General features: G+C 31.9%; 1 protein-coding gene across 3 annotated transcripts in view; it reads left to right on the top strand.

The window, feature by feature from the left end:
* LOC126738943 (polyhomeotic-proximal chromatin protein-like) overlaps window positions 1-20575 on the top strand; it is an 85987-nt gene that overhangs the window by 52031 nt on the left and 13381 nt on the right. For all 3 annotated transcript variants that reach the window (XM_050444438.1, XM_050444437.1, XM_050444439.1), the window contains exons 19-22: window positions 1251-1523; window positions 5209-5633; window positions 9277-9520; window positions 13718-13918. In XM_050444438.1, the coding sequence (XP_050300395.1) occupies window positions 1251-1523; window positions 5209-5633; window positions 9277-9520; window positions 13718-13918 (1143 nt within the window). The remainder of the gene's footprint in view (window positions 1-1250; window positions 1524-5208; window positions 5634-9276; window positions 9521-13717; window positions 13919-20575) is intronic.

Genomic DNA, 20575 nt, shown 5'->3' with positions numbered 1-20575 from the left:
GAAAATCCTGCAGTCTCCCTCCACTTATTTATTAAACATTCAGTTTTTTTAAAATTCCCGACATGTTTCGGACACAGTAGTGTCCATCATCAGGGGATATATAGTAAATAGATTGTTTTTGTGAACCTGTAGAATATTGAAGATAGTTAGACACTGATTCCTTCTTTATTTTGGAAACATCGGCGCTGATTCATACGTTTATTAGGTCTTCTCGAAAAATCCCACCTGTTATTTTACCGGTTATTTGAAAATCTATAATCATGTTCCTCCCTCTATAAGAAATATTCTTGATCTGAAATCATTTAAAAGAAAACTAACAAAAATATTGCTGCCCAAGGCTTTTTACAGTATTGAGGAATATCTGTATGACCACATTTGACACTGTCCATTGCTGCATATATTAAGTATCAGTTATGTTATGTTATTTTAGTTATCTTACTTATGAAAGGGACTATAACATTTTATTAACACTGCGATAATCTGCAGGCAAAAAATTATCTTTGGCAGTACTGAACAAGAATTTCAAAAACTTCTGTGGGAAGAAAGACTTAAGAAGATTGCTGTCAGTTATTTTTCCTCTAATCCCTCTTTTACAGTCCTATAATTAAACTGGATCCAACAAAACACCTGACGAAGTCATGCCCTATCTTTCCCTCCTTCTATATATGTTTTTATGTATTTTGCTGCAGACCAATCCCTTACCGATAGACTAGAAGTCAAAGAAATGCATGCACCCTTCCTAGTGCACTTGACATGAACACATTCATGTGTGCTCTGTTCCAGGATGCTTTCTGATTGATGTATAGTTTTATGGACCTGTTTGTGGACTTCTTGTGTTGCATTTGTATGATCATTTGGTATTATTTTTAAGAGTAATTTGTAAGTTTTCTGTAATTGTGATATTGCTTGTACACAAGAACTGCGTCTTGTAGAGCTTAAAAAGTGGCCAGAGAAAGTGTCTTTTGTTTTTTCGTATCTCTTTAAATAATGTCAGAAAAAAATAAAAACAAAATCGGCAATTGTCGGTGTTTTAGGTATATCTCCGGAACTACTCACATTCTTATATTGGACACACCTAGTAGAAGCATATGGCTTTTTGGTTGTAAAATTTGTTCTCAGTCCCTTTTTACAACGGTAATCTTTTAACCATGAATCACTGCACTTTAGGAAGTAAAGCAAAAAATGTTGGAAGCTAGTTTTGTAAAAGCCATTCTATTTAAATACTATAAGTTAAACCTTCTTTCTTTCAGCCAATCACCACCGTCTCGCAACTGCACCAGCCCACCGCTCCTCGCGTTTCCGTATCGGTATCGACGTCAACGGGGGATCTCCCTTTAATCTCGCCCGCTACTCTGCCATCTACCATTCATCACCACCCTACTACCATAGTTACGTCACAACAGAACCAACATCATCCAGCGATAATGACGACGAGTCACGTGGCCAACGCACAAGCAACCGCGCAGGCGATACACAACCATCAAAATCACGTGATCGGCCAGCGGTTAGGCATCATGGGACAGGTCAGTATTACATATTTTTATTTTTTTTATATTCAAAATTAATTTATTTATCATTAAAATAAAAAACATAATTGACAACTTACAATAAATAAGTCATTATGGTAAATAGGACTGTGTGGCAAGGTCCTTTTAAAAACGAATAATAAATAAATATTAACTTATAACAACTTTTTTCAACACGAATTTATAATAATACAGTTTAAAAAAAAATTTAACAGCAAAAGAAATTCTAGAGGGAAATAAGTTAGATAGACGCGCACGGAGTGCAAAGGAAAAACGTGACAAATTGTATTTATTTCAAATTAAATTAAGCAAGATTTTAAATATATTCACTGGGTAGCAAAATTAACGCACCTCTTCTATATTTTGAAAAAAAAAATTATAATATTGATCAAATATTTTTGTGTCTAAATTAAGTGTATTCTTATTCTAACGTAATAAAAGTATTAACATAAGGAAAATGCCAATAGAACGTAAAAAAGGTATAGAAAAAACACAAGAAAATTAAAAAAATACTAACATTAATAAAAATAATTAATAATGGGTATTTCCTCCCCTATTTTGAATAACAGCACGGCATCGATTATTCAGGCTTAAAATTATGGGCCTTATCTCGTTTTGATCCACATTATTCAGTCACAATATCGCCAGTGAGTCCATATAAAGTGTTAGGAGGGTTAGGAAGTTCTTGAAAACGGCGATAAATCGTGTCCCAAACATTCTCAGTTGGATTAAGATCAGGACTATTTGCTGGCCAACTCATAGTTTCAATTCCAACATCATTAAAATAATTTTGAACAATCTGAGCAACACGCGCGAAAAATTATCATCAATGTAAGGGCCAAATGGCCAAATAACATGTTCTTGCAAGATCTCCTTTATGTACCTATCGGCTGGTAAACTGCCATTATTAATAGCCATCAAGTCAGTTCAAGCAGTTAAAGAGATTCCTCCCCAAAATTATGTTGGAAATCTCAGAGATTCTCCCCCAGATTATTTGGTGACCCTCTACCAAATAATCTAGTGTTCTGGAAGTTACATTGGGCATATCTTTCATTTGGTCTTCGATAAACTCTTATACGTCTATCTGAGTTGTAGAGACAAATTCTGGTTTCATCTGACCAAAGAACTCTTTCCCAGTCGTCGTTAGCCCAATCGATGTGTTCCCTAACAAAAGTTAACCGTTGCTCTGTGGTCAAAGCTGGTACTCGCGCTGGGATTCTTGGTCTCAGATTAGATTCAGCTAGGCGTCTACGAACAGTATCAGCTGAAATTCTGAGTCCATCAGCTTCCTGTAGCTGTGTCTGCAGATATCTTTCTGTCACAAACCTTTATCTTAAAGCAGAAAGTCTTATGAAACGGCCTTGAACTTGTGTGGTTATGCGATGTCTGCCTTGACCAGGTTTTCTTAAGTGTTGACCTGTTTCCCTATAACGCTCAATCATACGGGAAACGGATGTATGCGATACACCAAATCTCTCTCCAATCGAATCGCTGGAGCTTCGAAAGCTCCAGCCCTCTTCCAGTAAAATGACTGCCTGCGCACATTGTTTGGCCGTCAAATTTCTTGATTGACGTTCCATAATAAACGCTTCGCTGTACCTCACAAATGTAAATTTTCAGTACAAATGATAAACTTTACCAATAAAACTTACAAGTAAAAAAAGGTATGTTAATTCAAATTTTATCTGGAATTCCAACAAAATAAAAATAAGACAAACATACTTCGAGTAAAAATTACGAGACAGTTTTACCACTAACCAAAACTCTTTATTTTTACTCTCGACACGTGTTTCGCTAACGATGTTAGCATTTTCGGGAGAAAATTAAAACTAAACTAAAACTACTTACAAATCTCCTTATATACTAATAATGTAACTAGTTTAGTTAATTTAAGCATCACACCAAAGGTTCCAAGCATAGGACTATAGTTCGAGTAAAATAAACACCTCTATAAATTTAGAATGTCTGTAATATGGCAGTTTAAAATAAAAATAAATATTTGCATTTTTTTGGAAATTTCCAAAAATAACTCGAAATAATGTAATGGTGAATTTTTTTTCAAAATTTTTTAACATCCTCAGGTAATTTATTTGAAAGTTGAGAGGCATATACATATAAAGATGATTTTTAAAATTGTTCACTAAATAAAATATTGCATAGCAGCCTGATTTCAACCTAGAGCAAAGCTGCTCAATGCGTTTATCAAACCTTAACCTATTCCTAATAACCAAGCCTAAACATTTATTTAAATCAGTCAGTGTAATATTCTATCCACCCATGCAGACTTCATTTATATCACATTTAAAATATAAAATATGCGTCTTTGAAACATTACCTGATAGAGAGTCCTATAATAATATACATAATACATAATAGTATGCTTACGCCTGAAATATGTTAAATAATACCGAGGAATGCATACCCCATCCAAAAATCTTACATTGACATTGTCGGGGGCTCTAATTCCTTTCCCAACATAATAGATAGAGGTTTTAATAATTATATGTATTTCCATAGGAACTGATTCTGTTTTTATTTTAATTTATCCGGTGATTTAAAGGATGGGGAAGAAATCACAACACACATTTTGTTCTGATAAATTCAATCCGTTTAATGAGATAATAATATCCGCAAAACGCAGCTCTTACTTCGGCGGACACTCGGGCAAACAATTCTTAAACTAAATAAATTCTTAAAGTTTACATCCATAAACGTTTTAGGTCACTACTTATTTAATTTAGTGAAATAGGGCTTTAGAGATCGATAGGGAGTTATTTTATTTAAAGAGAGAGATTCTTTCACAAAAAGGGCAGATTTAGAGGCATACTTGTGCCAATTTAGCGGGTGAACTATGAGAGCGCGCGTGACTTGCCCTATTAAAATCTTGACGGCCACTGGCACTGCCCGAATTGACGAGACAGACCCAATCTTATTTTCGATATTTTTTTCAAGACTTGCCGATCAAGTGGTGGAGCGGCCTCGAAACCGACCAATAGGATTAAACGTTTTTGTTATGAGTTATGTCGTTTGTGGAGAGCCGCGGGGTATTATAATTTCGAGGAAACGAGTAGTAATTTGTACAGGGTGAGAGAATTTGAACAGACATTATGTACTTTATCTCTACGTACCAATTTGTTAAGCAAATATTTTTTATTTTGATGCGAGCCAAAATTAAAATTTTGATGATTTATTTTATTTAAGTACATCATGAGTAGGTATATCAAAAACTATAACTTAAAAAGCGCATAAACAAATATACTCAGTATTTTAGAATGAAAACTTATAAACCCAAGCTAATGTTAATATATAAAAAAAGTTTAGAAGAGCAGCAAGGAAGAACACTTGATAAATAAGGGATTTTATAGCTTGGAGGAGTTTTATGCAGATAATTTGATCTGATTCTTCTTTTAATATTTCTGTTTATCGCTATTGACGAAATTTTAATTTTATTGCATCCAGGTTACTTATGTGTTATGTTGTATTAAGTATGTAATTTTAATGAATAACTGTTCTTATTGTATTTTTTTGTGTTTCATATTTTCTCAAGTTTTTTTTGTATTTCTTGTTCCTATTATAAGTATTATAATTTATACCTTATATCTACATTTAAATTTTTGTTTTACCAAATGGCTTTGTCAACAACTATGTTATGATAATAAAGCTATCTTTGACTTACTTTCAGGTGCCCCAACTACCTCCTTTGTACCCGAAACCGCATCCCACCATACAACATTCACCCAAACTCCACTCTCCTCAGTTACACTCGCCCAAGTTACATTCGCCAAAACTCCACTCTCCACAGTTACCTTCTCCGCAACCGGGTCAGCTACAGTCGGCTGCTACCAATCCGACGCAACCGCTCAACCACGTCCAGACGGTACCTCAAGCGATCAAACCGAAAATTCAACAAGCCTCGGGAAATAAGGCGACGTTGCAGAGTCAGCAACAACCCACGCCGAGCCAACAGTTGTTCCAACAACATTATCAGCAACAGCAACTTTTGCTCAGTCAGCAGCAGCAGAAGGAGGCCCAGCGACTGCAATTGGTGGCTCAGCAGCAGAAACAGCAACAGGAGCAGCAGATGTCGTTGGCGAAAAAGGCGCATTTGTAAGTTTCTGAACAATTTGTTGGATAATTTATATTATTTTTAAGATTAGTTAGTTAGTGGCGGCTGGTCAGCGGAGGCAGAAAGGCCAAAAAATAAAAATAGATAAAGTGTGTAAGATTAATGAATATAATAAATAGAGTTTGTATTTTGTGGGGGTTTTTGTGGTCAATTGTTAAAGCAAAATATTTGTTTCTAGCCAACGTTTCGAATTATATTTAATTCATCTTCAGCGCTCTACAACAGATGAAATGAAATGGTCTTTAACATTATTCATCCATTTTTTATAAATATTTGATAAAAGATATAAGTTACTATAAAATGACAGTTTGCATGTTATAGAGTTCAAGATGGGCGGGAAAAGGAAAATTTTCAAAAACATTTACTTTAAGACGTAGTTCTCTCTCGTCAAATACATAGTTAAAGCGGTTACGTAGAGAAGGCATTACAATTAAAATATGAGATAAAATCTTGGAATCTATAAGAGATACGAAGAAGGTTAAATTGGGGCAAAGTTGAGATTTTTTTTTGAGCGTAATATGCAGTTTAAAAAACTAAAAATTCCAAATGATTCCAAAGATATTAAAAAAAAAATACGAAATTATGAAAAATAGATTTTATTTTTCCCTAAGCTTATTTCTTATCCGATTTTAAAATAATTTTGACTTTTGCGTTGCCACCTTTTTCGTGCTACATGATTTCGTATTACATTTTTAAAATATCTGCAAAATTATCTTTTGGCTGCTATTTCCCTACGTCAAACGTCGCAATTTGCAATATACTTTGTTGGAGTTAAAGCACCAACCTCGTCTATGTTTCGTCATCGTTTCGATTAAATAAACAAGTTTATTTGCGATTAAGTTTTTACGCATGTTGTAGGAGTAAAGTTTTAAGTAGCAGTTTCTGTTTTGATTTTTTAGTTCTATGTTTCTTTATTTTTTGAGCCTTTTAATAAGGTTTTTTTCTCCATCTGTGTATTATTTAGTTACAAATATTTTATGACAAAAATTAAAAATTCTTATGATAAAATCGACTTGCTAAGTAACAACAATTTCAATTATTTAAATTTTATTAATAAAAAATATTATGTACTTAACATTTTTATAAGACCACAGCAAAATTTATTTAGGGATAAGATCGGGAGATCTAGCCGGCTATTCTACGGTACCTCTCCGGCCAATCCATCGTCCAGGAAATATGTCGTTCAAAAAATGACGAACTCAATTCTTGCTTGCAGCGTATAAACCATTGTTATCAATACTATCAATATAACCAGGACTAGATTAAACAAATACTTCATTTTACTGTTGTTATTGCTTACTTTAACAAAACACCGATAGCAAAATACCATCGAAATGAGGTATTTTGACGCTTTTATTAAAATAACTTGACTTCTCGGAATTAATTTTTTTTTCTTGATTAGAGATAATACCTGGATAATTAAAAAAAAAAAGAAAATTTATGCAGGCAACAAAATTACAAGATTTAAACTTTCAAAGAATGTCGGTCACGTTTATTCATATTTCTTGAGAACGAATTGATAAAATAAAAATATGTAGAGAATAAAATGACCTTAAATTCAAGGTATCACTCGACCCTTCAAAAAAATTGACATGGGTCTCTGAGGGGTGAGAGGATGACGTCAGAGAAACACAATTTCTGTCAATAAATGTCCGCATCAATATTAAATTTGACGTGTTCGACCGTTTTTGGCTAAACAATTTATTTTTCAAGATTTTTACATTGATGTTAAGATCATGATCATTGGCGAAATTAAATATTCTATTTAAATCTTGATTTATTTTAAGATTACATTCGGCCAGATAGATCTTCACGGTTAATTGTTTATAAAAATATAAAAAAGACAACTATACATTTCTGCTACATAAATCGAAAATAAAAGAGGCGATAGAATTCATCCTTGTGGAACGCCCTTTTTTATGGGTTCGTACTTTGATTTGTTTTTCCCAGATTCAGTTGCAATTGACACACAACACGCTCTATTAATCAAGACATTTGAAAAAAAGTTTATTGTGGGTTGAGAGAAATTATAGTACTGCAGTTTCGCAAGCATCATTTTGTGATTCAAAGTATCAAATGCATTGCACTACATTGTAAGGAGTGTCGATGACTTTACCTCCTCATTATTTTTAATGCCGTTAAAGATTTTGACCAAACATGACGACGTACTATACTGCTTTCTAAACCGCGACTGACAACTTGAAATAATTTTAAAATTTTCTGAAAACTCACTAATTTGTTTAAAGATAAGTTTTTCAATAACTGGACATTGTCGGTAGCATACTGATTAAGACTAGCCAGTTCAGCATTTTTTGGAACCGGTCTAACTATGCTCTTGTTCCAGACTTCTGAAAATACACCCCGCAATGGACATGTATTTGCTAAAGGACCTATTATATATGTATGCATATTTAAAGATCTTAGAGAGATTTCATCCTCCCCGATAGCATCAAGAATTCGACCTGTATTTTCGTGTTTATTAGAAAGAAGCGAATAAAATTCTTGGATTTGTAAAGTTTACTTCGTTGCACTAAACTCATTCTAAATTTAAAGAGCATTTATTTTTCTCAGCAATAAAACTGTTTTGAATATTATAATAATTGTATTCTATTAATAAGAAAATAAGAGTCTTTTATTGTCTTAGACATAATGTAAATATACAAATATAAGTAATATATGCCCGCACTCAAGTGTTACAGGTGGCAAACTTTATCCATAGGTCATTCTTTCACTTGCAAATCTTTTGTACCCAATTTTAAATTCTCGTCCTTTTTCTGTATCTTTATTTCATATTCCTATCACTGTCTAAGTGAGTTATTTATCACATACACAAATTCAACAATAACAAACAATACTTGAGTGGTACGTTGCACAACATCTAGTGAACACTTAAAATTATAACAAAATTGAGCAATAAGAGATTAGAAGATTTCTACTCAGTACTGGGAGCGAGTGAGAGAGAAGTTTGAGAGTGAGAGTTGAGAGGTTCTGAGAATTCTACTGCTCCCAGAAAGAGTTGAGATTTCTACTGCTCTCAGTAGAAATTTTCTAATATCATATTGTTCAATTTTGTTATAATTTTCACTGTTCACTAGATGTCGTGCAATGGTACCATTCAAGTATTTGTATTGTTTAGAATTTGTGTATGTGTTAAAACTCAGTAGTATTTTATAATCTTGTCTGTATTTTTTATGTCACCGGTCTAGGAAAAAAAAATTTTCGTTTATATTTTTGAACTGTTTGTAATATATTTTAGTCTGATGATGGCAAGAACACTTGCCAAAATGCATCACTCCTGAAATTAGAGGATTAGTATTTTATTTCTGAAGAAAAGACTTCCCCTACTAACTTTTCAAAATTATATTGACTCCACTTCAGAATCGATTTTAATTGTATTTGCTGACGTAGTTAATCCTATTACATAATATGAAATTCATCATTTTAGTAAATTTATTTGTGATAACTCATAATAAGGGGTGCATATAATTTTTTCACGTAATTCCTTAAGGTAAAATGAAAGTAAATTCTATACCTAGGTAATTGAAAACGAGCCGCCACTATGCTTAATTAAAGTAATGTGGTTAAAAATTACTAAAATATTAATGAAAAATTGTACCTTTGCAGAATCGAATCTCAATATCAACTGGACCAACAAGGCGCGTCGAAACCGGACTTACAAAAACCGTTCAGGGACAAAAGAGAAGCATGCATCAGACTTATCCGTTACCATTGCTACGATCAGCCAGTCCTATCGGAACAAGATCTCAGTAAAGCTGATGAAATTTTCGAAGTTACCGCCAAACATTTTATAGCCAAATTTGACCGGATGAATGATAAATATAAGTATTTATTGATGAAGGAGAGTATGGTAAGTAAGTCTGTTTATTAGATAGGGTTTTGTACTATTTGTTTTGCGTACATTTATGAGCAAAAGTTTTGCACCCTCCAAAATAAGTGTATTTGGGTTATGTATAAATTTGGCTATTAATTAGCTATAATTAATTTACCTGCAAAGAATAATTTAATAAAAAGGCGAGGAATCGGACTTCATAAGTTTTTTTGCTTGTAGAGTTGTCCATACAAGGATATGTTTTAGTCAAATAATTATAATTATATGAACCAAAAGTACTAATCTTGTGATATGCAAATTTATATAAATAAAAGTAGACAAAAGAATACAATTTATTAGTGAGTAGAAGTTTGCAACATGGTACGGTGCCTTTCATTTGTACAATACTAAGCCTTTGATTCCGAGGAAGAGCATTAACTAAGCCAACAAAAATTACTTTTTATGATTTATTTGTTAAATAATACTCCTCCAAGTCATCCAGACTAAACACAATTTCCAATTGAAGTAATTACTAATAAATACAAAAAGAAAAAAATACAATCAAACATTTAAAGAGAAAAAAAGCAAAACTGCGAAGGAAAAAGGAGCATACAACAAAAATGCTATGTTATTCCAATTTAGAATATTGGTTAAGAAAAAATAAACAAAATATAGACAGTTATAATTAATGAAATCTAAGCACATTGATTAGAAAAATAACTGGATAATTTACTAATAAGAATAACTTAATTTTGCTTATATATTTTTAATGGTTATCTTCTAATTGGTTATATCAATGTTATAAATTGCCGGCAAAAGGAAATTGACATAATATTCCGCTGATGAAACTATTCTTCGCAAGTAAGAATTTGTCGGATATCTTTAATCTTCAGAACCATGTGTTAACAAACAATTAAAAAATAATTAAATATTCTTTATTACACGTTATGTAAAAGAAAGACAATACACATACATAAAGGTGGAAAGTACCGCTAATCGTAATTAGCCATCTGTGGAAAAAATATCTTAAGTCTAACTCTAGGCTTAATAAACTAAACAAACATAAAAAAAGAGAACAGACCAAAACTTTTGCAGGTATACTATTACCAAGGGCATATTTATACGCAAGGCTAATTTTTCATATATCTTACAGAGGTATATGACAAATTAGCCCTTGAGAAATTATGTTCTAAATGTGTATCTTTAAAGCGAATATTCACATTAGCTGGATCACCTCTTAGAATAAGAAACTCTTAATGGTAGCCTAAAAATTCATACACATAAATCTTCTTTGAATTGTATTGAGACCATCAACAGCTTTTACGTGCTATGTAACATGTTCTCTCTGTGACAGATCTTAGGTGAGGCAAGCATAAGTTCTGAATTTTATATTTATTATATTCAGTTGAAAAGGTCTATATACAATATTTAGATATCCAAAAACACTGAGCTTTTGGAAAGAATTTTTATAATTTGCCCTTTGGAAAATATTTACATGTGAGAATATTATTCTACACAAAAGATAATTAAATTAGAATTGTAAAGACCATCCTGGGGTTTGTTATACCAAAATTCACTAAAAAAAAAAAAATTACGTTAATTTATAATAAAAAGTCTATACATTTATAATAAAGTAAATATTCACTAAGAAAATCATTGCTGGTAATGGAGACGGTAAACTATAATAAGAAAGGCTATATATATATATATATATATATATATAAAAGATTCTTATAGTAAAGGATCCATGAAGATCGATGGTTTGATTTTGGTTTATTGGGTTAATAAACCGTAACCTTCGATTCTAAGATTGCGAAGCGTATTTGACATTGACATGGACATATTTGTTGCCAGATGAACTACTCTGGTATCCATATAATTGAATATCGGTTAGGAGTAAATTTAGAATACGAAAAATCTTCAAATTTAATAAAATATGACAAATTGTTTTAATTGCCTACAAGAGTACAAGGGACTTTTGTTAACTACTATTTTATATACACTAGCGAACAACAGTTTTAAACCATTTAAAAATTATATCTTTGTTTAAAAGTGAGTAGTTTTTCAAATAAATCTTTCGTACGAACTAATTTGGGTACAATAAAATAACCCATTTTCTCACTCGAGATGTCAGAGAAAATATCTTAATGATTTTCCGATAATATAATAAACATATTTACAAAAAACCAAAGTAAAGAAATATAAAATACAAATAAATGAATGTAGGTAACCTTTAGAAAACTCACTTATGTTATTAATAGTTCTGAGAGTAAATTTGCCATCTTCCTACTTCTGTAGGCGGCTCTCATTTTTTTAAAAGTGGCATACTTTTAAGAGACTATTTTATTTTAAAAATTAATTTTACAAAAGTAGGTACATATTGATAATTAGGTATAAATAAGTAAAAGAATATACAGGGTGTCTCACGACGAATAGACGCGATCGATATTTCGGAAACTAATTTTTCAAAAATTTTGAAAATTTGGCAACATGGCACTGTCGAGGGGGGCTACACAACTAAAATATTTTGACAGTTGTGACGTTTCCGGTTATACCGGAAGTAGGTGTCAACTTCGTTATTTTAAATGGAACACCCTGTATATTTTTACTTTTTTGGCTTTTACGTGAAATTCTAAGTATATTTTGTGTATAATGTCCTATACCTAAGTGTAACCGTTTTTGACATATTTTTAATTTCATGTGAAAAACTATGTTTATAAGCCCTAACATAATTACCGATTACTCCCTTTTAGTAGCCTTTATTTATTGGTTAGTTTTGGTTTTATTTTAGAGGAAGGACCACTTTAAAAGACTATTTTAAAATTTGGCTAAAAAAAAGATACAGGGTGGTCAAAAACTAGCATTAAAAATTAAAATGAAAAAATCATTAAAAGTCAATTTTTTTAAATGGAAACCCCCTATTTTTTTAATTTTTTCATAAAGATAATTAAAAATAAGGTTAACTTTGTATAAGGTTATCTAGTCCAAAAATTGATAGTTTCCGAAATATTGGCAGTTTAAATTTGGCCTAATATTAAAAGCCGTATAATAACACGGCTCAAGGATTGTTGATTAGTTGGGCATGACGGTTGTCATAGTAACCGCTAGAAGCGGCAGTAAGATAATGGATTATAACAGAAATGTACACTTTTTAATTAAATTACACTTTTACGAAGAAAACTTAAATAGCAAGTAACTTATAAATTTAATGCATATAATCCATTGTCTTACTGCCGCTTCTAGCGGTAACTATGACAACCGTCATGCCCAACTAATCAACAATCCTTGAGCCGTGTTATTATACGGCTTTTAATATTAGGCCAAATTTAAACTGCCAATATTTCGGAAACTATCAATTTTTGGACTAGATAACCTTATACAAAGTTAACCTTATTTTTAATTATTTTAATGAAAAAATTATAAAAATAGGGGGTTTCCATTTAAAAAAATTGACTTTTAATGATTTTTTCATTTTAATTTTTAATGCTAGTTTTTGACCACCCTGTATCTTTTTTTTAGCCAAATTTTAAAATAGTCTTTTAAAGTGGTCCTTCCTCTAAAATAAAACCAAAACTAACCAATAAATAAAAGCTACTAAAAGGGAGTAATCGGTAATTATGTTAGGGCTTATAAACATAGTTTTTCACATGAAATTAAAAATATGTCAAAAACGGTTACACTTAGGTATAGGACATTATACACAAAATATACTTAGAATTTCACGTAAAAGCCAAAAAAGTAAAAATATACAGGATGTTCCATTTAAAATAACGAAGTTGACACCTACTTCCGGTATAACCGGAAACGTCACAACTGTCAAAATATTTTAGTTGTGTAGCCCCCATCGACTGTGCTATGTTGCCAAATTTTCAAAATTTTTGAAAAATTAGTTTCCGAAATATCGATCGCGTCTATTCGTCGTGAGACACCCTGTATGTACAGTAAGGTCGAATAGTAACTTTTGTCCGTAGGTTTATGAAAACAAATTTATAAATAATTTTTTCTTTTTAAATTTATAAAGGTATAGGTTTTATCAATTGTAATTTGTTTAAATTTCGTGATTAGACAAAAATGTATGTGTGTTAAGACATGAATTTTGTGAGCCCCATTTTCCGCTGCATTCTAAAAGTTTTAAAAGGGTGCACAAAAGTTACCCATGAGTGTATCAAAACATTTTTGCACATTTGCTACTCCAAATTTAGGTCGTTAAATTAAAATTTAATTTTTTGTTTGTAGCGCCAAGTGCAAACATCGGAATTGATGATGTTGGATCGGATGTTTTTGGCTGATGAGCAACAGTCGTTGATCAGGTTGAGGCAGGACTACGAGACTGAGTTGCACAACTTAACTACGCCAACTCAGGCATCGGAAACGCTCCCCGGACGAGGCCATTACGATTCCGAACAGGATAAAAGACACGGCATGCAGAATGGACCTGTAAGTAGTTCTTTTTAGTACTATACGGTTTGTCTACTTAAGTTGGCATACCTAACATATGGAAAATCTTTTTATTATTTTTAGGAAAAAAGTTATGATTTATAAAAAGTTTCTAAAATGCAATAATCAAATATCAAATTTTATTTATCATATTCGAGGTTTGTCTAAAAATGTTAAATTTGCTAGACCATAACCAAAGTTTTTATAAAAAAAGGCATTTCTAACTAAAACCTATATGCAAATATATCCTGCTACTTAAATTTTTTCCCTATTTTAACATACATTGCAAATGTATTTTAAAAAAGTGACAGTAGTTCTAGAAGGTGGTCTATATACAGTGCCAAAATCAGTTTACCATTCACTTCAAACTTAATACTCCCTTCTTAAATTAAAAGGGACACATACACACGAATATTAATAGTGAAAATTAAGTTAAATATTATTGTTAACTATAAATTATTTCAAACTAAAACTTACTTTTCTTATCAAGCATCTAACTAATGTTGAAATTATGCTCAAAATTATTGAAAATTTCATAGTACAACTATGTATAGTAAAACGTACAACTGATTGTAATAAGTTCTCTATTCTGTTGTCTTTAAAACAAGGTATAACACTTATTAAATTTACTTTACACATCATTTATTAAATTAAACGTATAATTTATTCCCAAATATTCGAGAGCGGCTTATTTAAAATGTTTACCTTATTTTCTTGTTTTGATAAAAAAAACAATAATAAAATAATATAGTAATAGCATTCTTACAGTTAAATCGAAGAACTTGTAAAACAAATCATGTAATGCGAGTTAACTTATTTTCAAAATGGCATGAGCCCGTTTTCTTATTTCTGTCCTGGTAATTCGATTAGAAAACTTTTGTCGCAATATCTCAGATCCGTTTTGTATTCTTCCAATTAGTTCTTCGCACGTATTTACTTCCGTTGCACATTCGATTTCTTTTAGTTTTCCTCATACGTACAAATCTAACAGTGTTAAATCAGGACTTCTGGCAGGCCACAGTATTGGCCCACCCCTTCACACCATCTGGAAATGGTTGGTATAAAAATTCCCTTATTCTTAGACGATAGTGTGCAGGACAGCCGTCGTAATGGAAGGTCATTTGTTGTCTGTTAACTAAAGGGACATCTTCTAGTAACTCTTGTAGGCTCTTACGTAAAAATGCTTTATAATTTTCGCCATTAAGGTTATCCGGTAAAATATGAGGACCAATGAAATTCTTCCAAATAACTCCCCGTGAAAACTCACTTGCTTTTTTTGATGAGGATTATTTTGGTCCCAATAGTGCAAATTGTGAAAATTTGTAATTCCTTAGAAAATTTTGATCCATCGGTCCATAAAATTCTTGTTAAAAATGTAGCATCATCAATGTCTGCATTCAAAATTATTCTACAGAATTCAACTCTGCACACCGGATCACTTTAATCCAGACCTTGCACACGAGTGTAATAGAACGGGCGAAGGCCATTTTGGTGAACCACTGGCCAAACTTTACAATGTGTCTTACCCGCCTGTTGAAAAATTTTTCTTTTGCTTATGGTAGGATCTTCTTCAACTAGTCTTAAAATTTCACCATCAATATTGGCGTTTGCAGGAGGTGCTCCTACGCGTTCTATTTCCTGAACGCTGCTAAATTCAGAAATGCGGCGGTACCAAACACGCTTACTTGCGGAATGCGTCTATTTGGAAATGGTCACGTAAAGCTTCAGCTGCATTCCCATTGCAAAAACTATAAATAAATAAAATATCAGCATATTCATCATTAGTAAACGTTGGCACTTTGAACACCGTAACAAAAATTCAAATCGAAAGTCTTGACGACTGAACTAAAACTAATTTTTATTATTGTTAATAATTCACAAAAGAAAAAGAAATGCTCATGGTATATAAATACCCACATTTCTGGCGAATATGATACCAAAATGCGATAGAAATTAAGAGATACAAAGAAAATATGGCAAAATTATTATATTTGCTACAGGATGATCTATTTCTTCTACATGCAAAAGTAAAACCACTAGCAAAGAACCAATTTTAAAATTTTGTACCTTATTTTAAAGACTATAGAGTGGAGTACTTTTTACAATAATTTGTATGTTTCATGCACCATAAAAGTTTGGAATTTTTTAAGTCTAATAGATAGATTAGTTAGAAATTTAACAAGGAAAGTTAAGTTTAAGCTGAAATAAAGTATGGTTAACATTAATATTATACATAATTTTTATTGCTAAGTTTTAGGTGTGTGTGTTTGGTTATAATTTAAAAAGCGACTTTTAAAACAGCTTTTATTATATTATGTAATTTTTGGAATCTGTATGGAGAATAATTATATTTCTTAAAAATACAAAAAAAATAATAAAAATACAGTAGAGTCTCGATAACGTGAACGGTCCATAACGTGAACATCCCTAAACGTGAACAGCCTAATTGGTATTCAGCCTATTCTAAAACGTGAACGCCAAAAATATCTCGCCTCTATAACGTGAACAAAAAAATATTTATATCGTTTTACCCGTAGGCATTAAGCGGCATTTCCTATGTTCCCTTTGTCGGCAACTTTAGTATTAACTTAGTGCTTTTGCATATCGCCGCCAAATTGTATATCTTGTTTGTACATGTTTGGAAGAGATATGAAATTTGCGTCTTATTCAGTGTTTGTTCGCCGATCAATACGAAACAAGCACGATGTCTACTAAGAAAGTAAATTATTTAACTCTGGAATAAAAAGCCCAACTCTTGTCCGATGTTAGTAGAGGTTGCGGAGTTACCTTTTTATCAAAAAAGTATGGAATAGCCAAATCCACGGTGTGTGCAATTAAGAAGAAAAAAGATCAAATTACTTCAACAGTTGCCTTGACTTTTTCTGGACCAGGTAAACGAAAATCTCTTAGACCTTCTGAATATCCATTAATGGAAAAAGCTTTGGATAAGTGGTTTTTGCGACAACGAGAGAGGAATGCACCAATAAGTGGTTTAATTTTAAAAGAGAAAGCCAAATATTTTCACGAAAAACTGTACGACAAAAAATTCCACTTTTTCTGCGAGCTCGGGGTGGTTGCAAAAGTTCAAGAAAAGATTTGGCATACGCTTCCTAACAATAACTGTTGAAAAACTATCTTCTTAGCCCGAGCTAATTTCACCATTCTTACGTAAAGTTGAAGAAAAAATCAAGGACCTAAACTTAGACTATAACCAAGTGTACAACGCCGATGAAACCGGCTTGTACTGGAAGCTTTTACCCGGAAAGACTTACGTATCCAGTGAAGAAAAAACTGCCCCTGGAAGAAAAACAGCCAAAGAAAGAATAACGTTTCTAGCATGTACAAATGCGACTGGACTACATAAATTGACTCCTTTGGTAATAGGGAAAGCTAAAAAACCACGAAGTTTTAAGAACTCTTACATTCCTGTACACTACAAAAACTCACAATCTGCATGGATGACAGCCGGAATTTTTAAGGAATGGTTCAAAGAAATTTTTGTTCCTGAGGTAAATTTCCTGCCATAGGTGAGAAAGTTTCTTAAGAAACAAGGTCTTCCAGACAAAGCACTTCTTTTATTGGATAATGCCCCCAGTCATCCCTCAGTAGAGGAACTTTTATCTGATGATGGACTAATTCAAATTATGTATATGGCTCCCAATGTGACACCCTTAATTCTACCTATGGACCAAAACGTTATTAGGTTAACTAAACTGCATTATCGCTCCATGGTTTTGGCAATGGTTGTAGCTAATAAATCTAAGGACATGAATGTCATTATCAAAAAATACAACCTCGGGGATGCTATTTTAGAAGTGATCACGAGCATGGAATAAATTAGAACCAGTAACCATTAAAAAGTGTTGGAAAAATATTTTCGAAAGCCAAAGCAATGATGATCGTGAAGACACAATACCCTTGGCAACTCTTCGTCAAGAATTGCTAAGCCTGAATAGCATTCTAGAGACTAACCTCAATTTATTAGAAGAAATTGATCCAGGGCAAGACTTCGAACGTGAAGATATCGAAGAATGGAATAAAGATGACTTCGTTGAACATGATGAGAATTGTACTGCAGTGTCTAATGATTCAGAAGCCGAACAGGATCAAGATCCAGAGGTTTCTCAGGCTATGGATAAAGTCACTCACGTTGAGGCAGTTCGTATATTTAATAGAGGTCTAGAATGGGCGGAGCAAAACAATGCCGACTTCGAGGATATTCAGTCTTTACACAAATTACGTGAATGTGCAACTATTCTTTCAAACAAACAACGTATCCGTCAAACAAAGTTAGATAACTTTTTTTTAAAAAACAACGGATTAAATATAAATAATGTACATTGTACTTACTTATTATATGTATGTATACTTACCTATATAATAAATATTTTTTTCTTTATACCATGTATAAACATATACATTATCAACTATGTATTACTACATATACGTGTTAGTTTATCATGCGATTAACTTTATCCAGTAACATGAACTCCTCGAAAACATGAACACAGTCATCCCTAATTAGTTCACGGTATCGAGACTCTAATGTATCTCCAAAACCGTTGAGAAATGTATAGAGGTAAATTATATTTAATCGACACCAAATAAGTTATACTTTCATTTCCTCAAAGGAATACGTCCACTTACCAGTCACCTTGTATATAAATAATAATGAACACTAAAAATTATAAAAAAATATAATAAAATATAATCACAAGTAATAAATATGTATAACTAACAGACAACGTGATATGCTAGTCACACTACATCTGATTGATAATTTACCAATTATATAATAAAAAAAAATCTATATATATATTAAACAAAACGTAAGTTAAAATAAGTTCTGTACCTAGGAAAAGTAAGTCATTTTTGTATTTTTGCTTATTCTATGGCTCACAAGCCCATTTATTTTATTAATGAAAAATAAATCTTTGACTATAGAGGCAAAAAAAATATAAAAATACATTTTAAATAATAAAAATGCCCCAAACATTTATTTTAGGTAATTTAATCAAATATATTATGTAATATTATCCAACCCTTTCCAAATTTTGTGAAGAAGAAGAAATAAAAAAATGTTTAAACATTCTTGATTCCAATAATACTAATGACTTACTAGTTCTTTAAATATATCCAAAATAAAGTATTAACCGTCCCTTTTGGAGTCAGCAAGTTCTAATTCCCCGGAAATGCGATGCACAACATTTTTCACGTTTGCATTAAATATCCACGCATCTTTTTTTGAACAACCAAACGGCACTAGTAAGTAAATTGAGACGTGTTTTAGTTAATTCTTCTGTAATTTATCTACGGGAACCTTTAAGTACAGATACCCGTAAAACATGTGGAAAACCGCACGAGAACTGCAGGCCGCTTATCACTAGGATGTTTATCTCGCCATATTTTTACCTCTAATTTATAATTTATAAGTGAAACAACTTTTTCCAGCAAATTTTTAACCTTGGTATTTATGGAGTCGATTATTTATCTCTGATTTTCCAGTTGCTGTGCCAACTGTTTATATGATGTTTGATACCTTTTCTACCACTTCATTTAAAAATTTGTCATTGAAAGTGCTAATGATGGTTGATTTAATTTCACGTATAACAGCCGATTACAGTCCCATGTTCTTGGTGGGAAAGGCAAGATCCTTAGAAAAATACTATTATTTCAATTGAAGTTTTCATTTAAATTGTCAGCTGTTACTAAAATTAGGTACCACTACTATTCAAATTACGAGACAGTTTTACCACTAACCAAAACTCTTTATTTTTAATCTCGACACGCGTTTCGCTAACGATGTTAGGATCTTCGGGAGAAGATTAAAACTAAACTAAAACTACTTATAAATCAGCTTATCAATAATCTTATCGTTATAGCCATTGACCCTAGCAATTGTTTTAATTGTTGCTTTTTCTTTATTAAATCTGCTATTACTTAGAAGAAATGAGACCAAATGATGTACCAAGAAATGCATGCTAGCCATTTTATGTTGAAAACAATGGTTACAGTCACTAGTTATGTATTTAAAAGTATTTGTTTCTTTTCTATACATGTCAAATTCTAACTTATTATTATTTTTGATGACAAGAGTATCTAAGAATGGAAGTTGGTTATTTGTTTTTTGTTTCGAAGGTAAATTTAATAGATTAAATTTAGCTATTAAGTTGTTCTACAAAATTATCAATATTGCATTTGCTTTTGTCGAACACAGCAAACACATAATCAACATATCGTAACCAAACTCGTAGGAAGTAATGGAATTTATTTTTTTTGCATTTAACTCAAAACAGTTCATAAAGAGCTCTGCTAGGAAGGGAGAGAGGCAATTACCCATGGTTGTACCTTCCAGTTGTTCATAGTATGAGTTGTTATATTGAAAAATATTTTGTGACATACAAAGTTTTGTTAATTTAATTATTACTTGGATATTATCGAAACCATTACTTTCCAGAAGTTCACTCAAATATTTCAATGAATAACAACCAGTTAATAACAATAGAAAATTAGATGCATACGAAAGTTTATCAATATTCAAAAATCAAAAATACATTCTAAACAGGGATAAAGGTCCAATCCAATCCCTTATAGTCAATTATGTAGTTATAATTAGGAGCACCGTGATAAGCTAATACAACTCACTCTAGCGCCATC

This window comes from Anthonomus grandis, chromosome 7 (assembly GCF_022605725.1).
Source record: "Anthonomus grandis grandis chromosome 7, icAntGran1.3, whole genome shotgun sequence".
NCBI lineage: Eukaryota > Metazoa > Arthropoda > Insecta > Coleoptera > Curculionidae > Anthonomus > Anthonomus grandis.
This window is presented reverse-complemented; position numbering and strand designations above follow the sequence as displayed.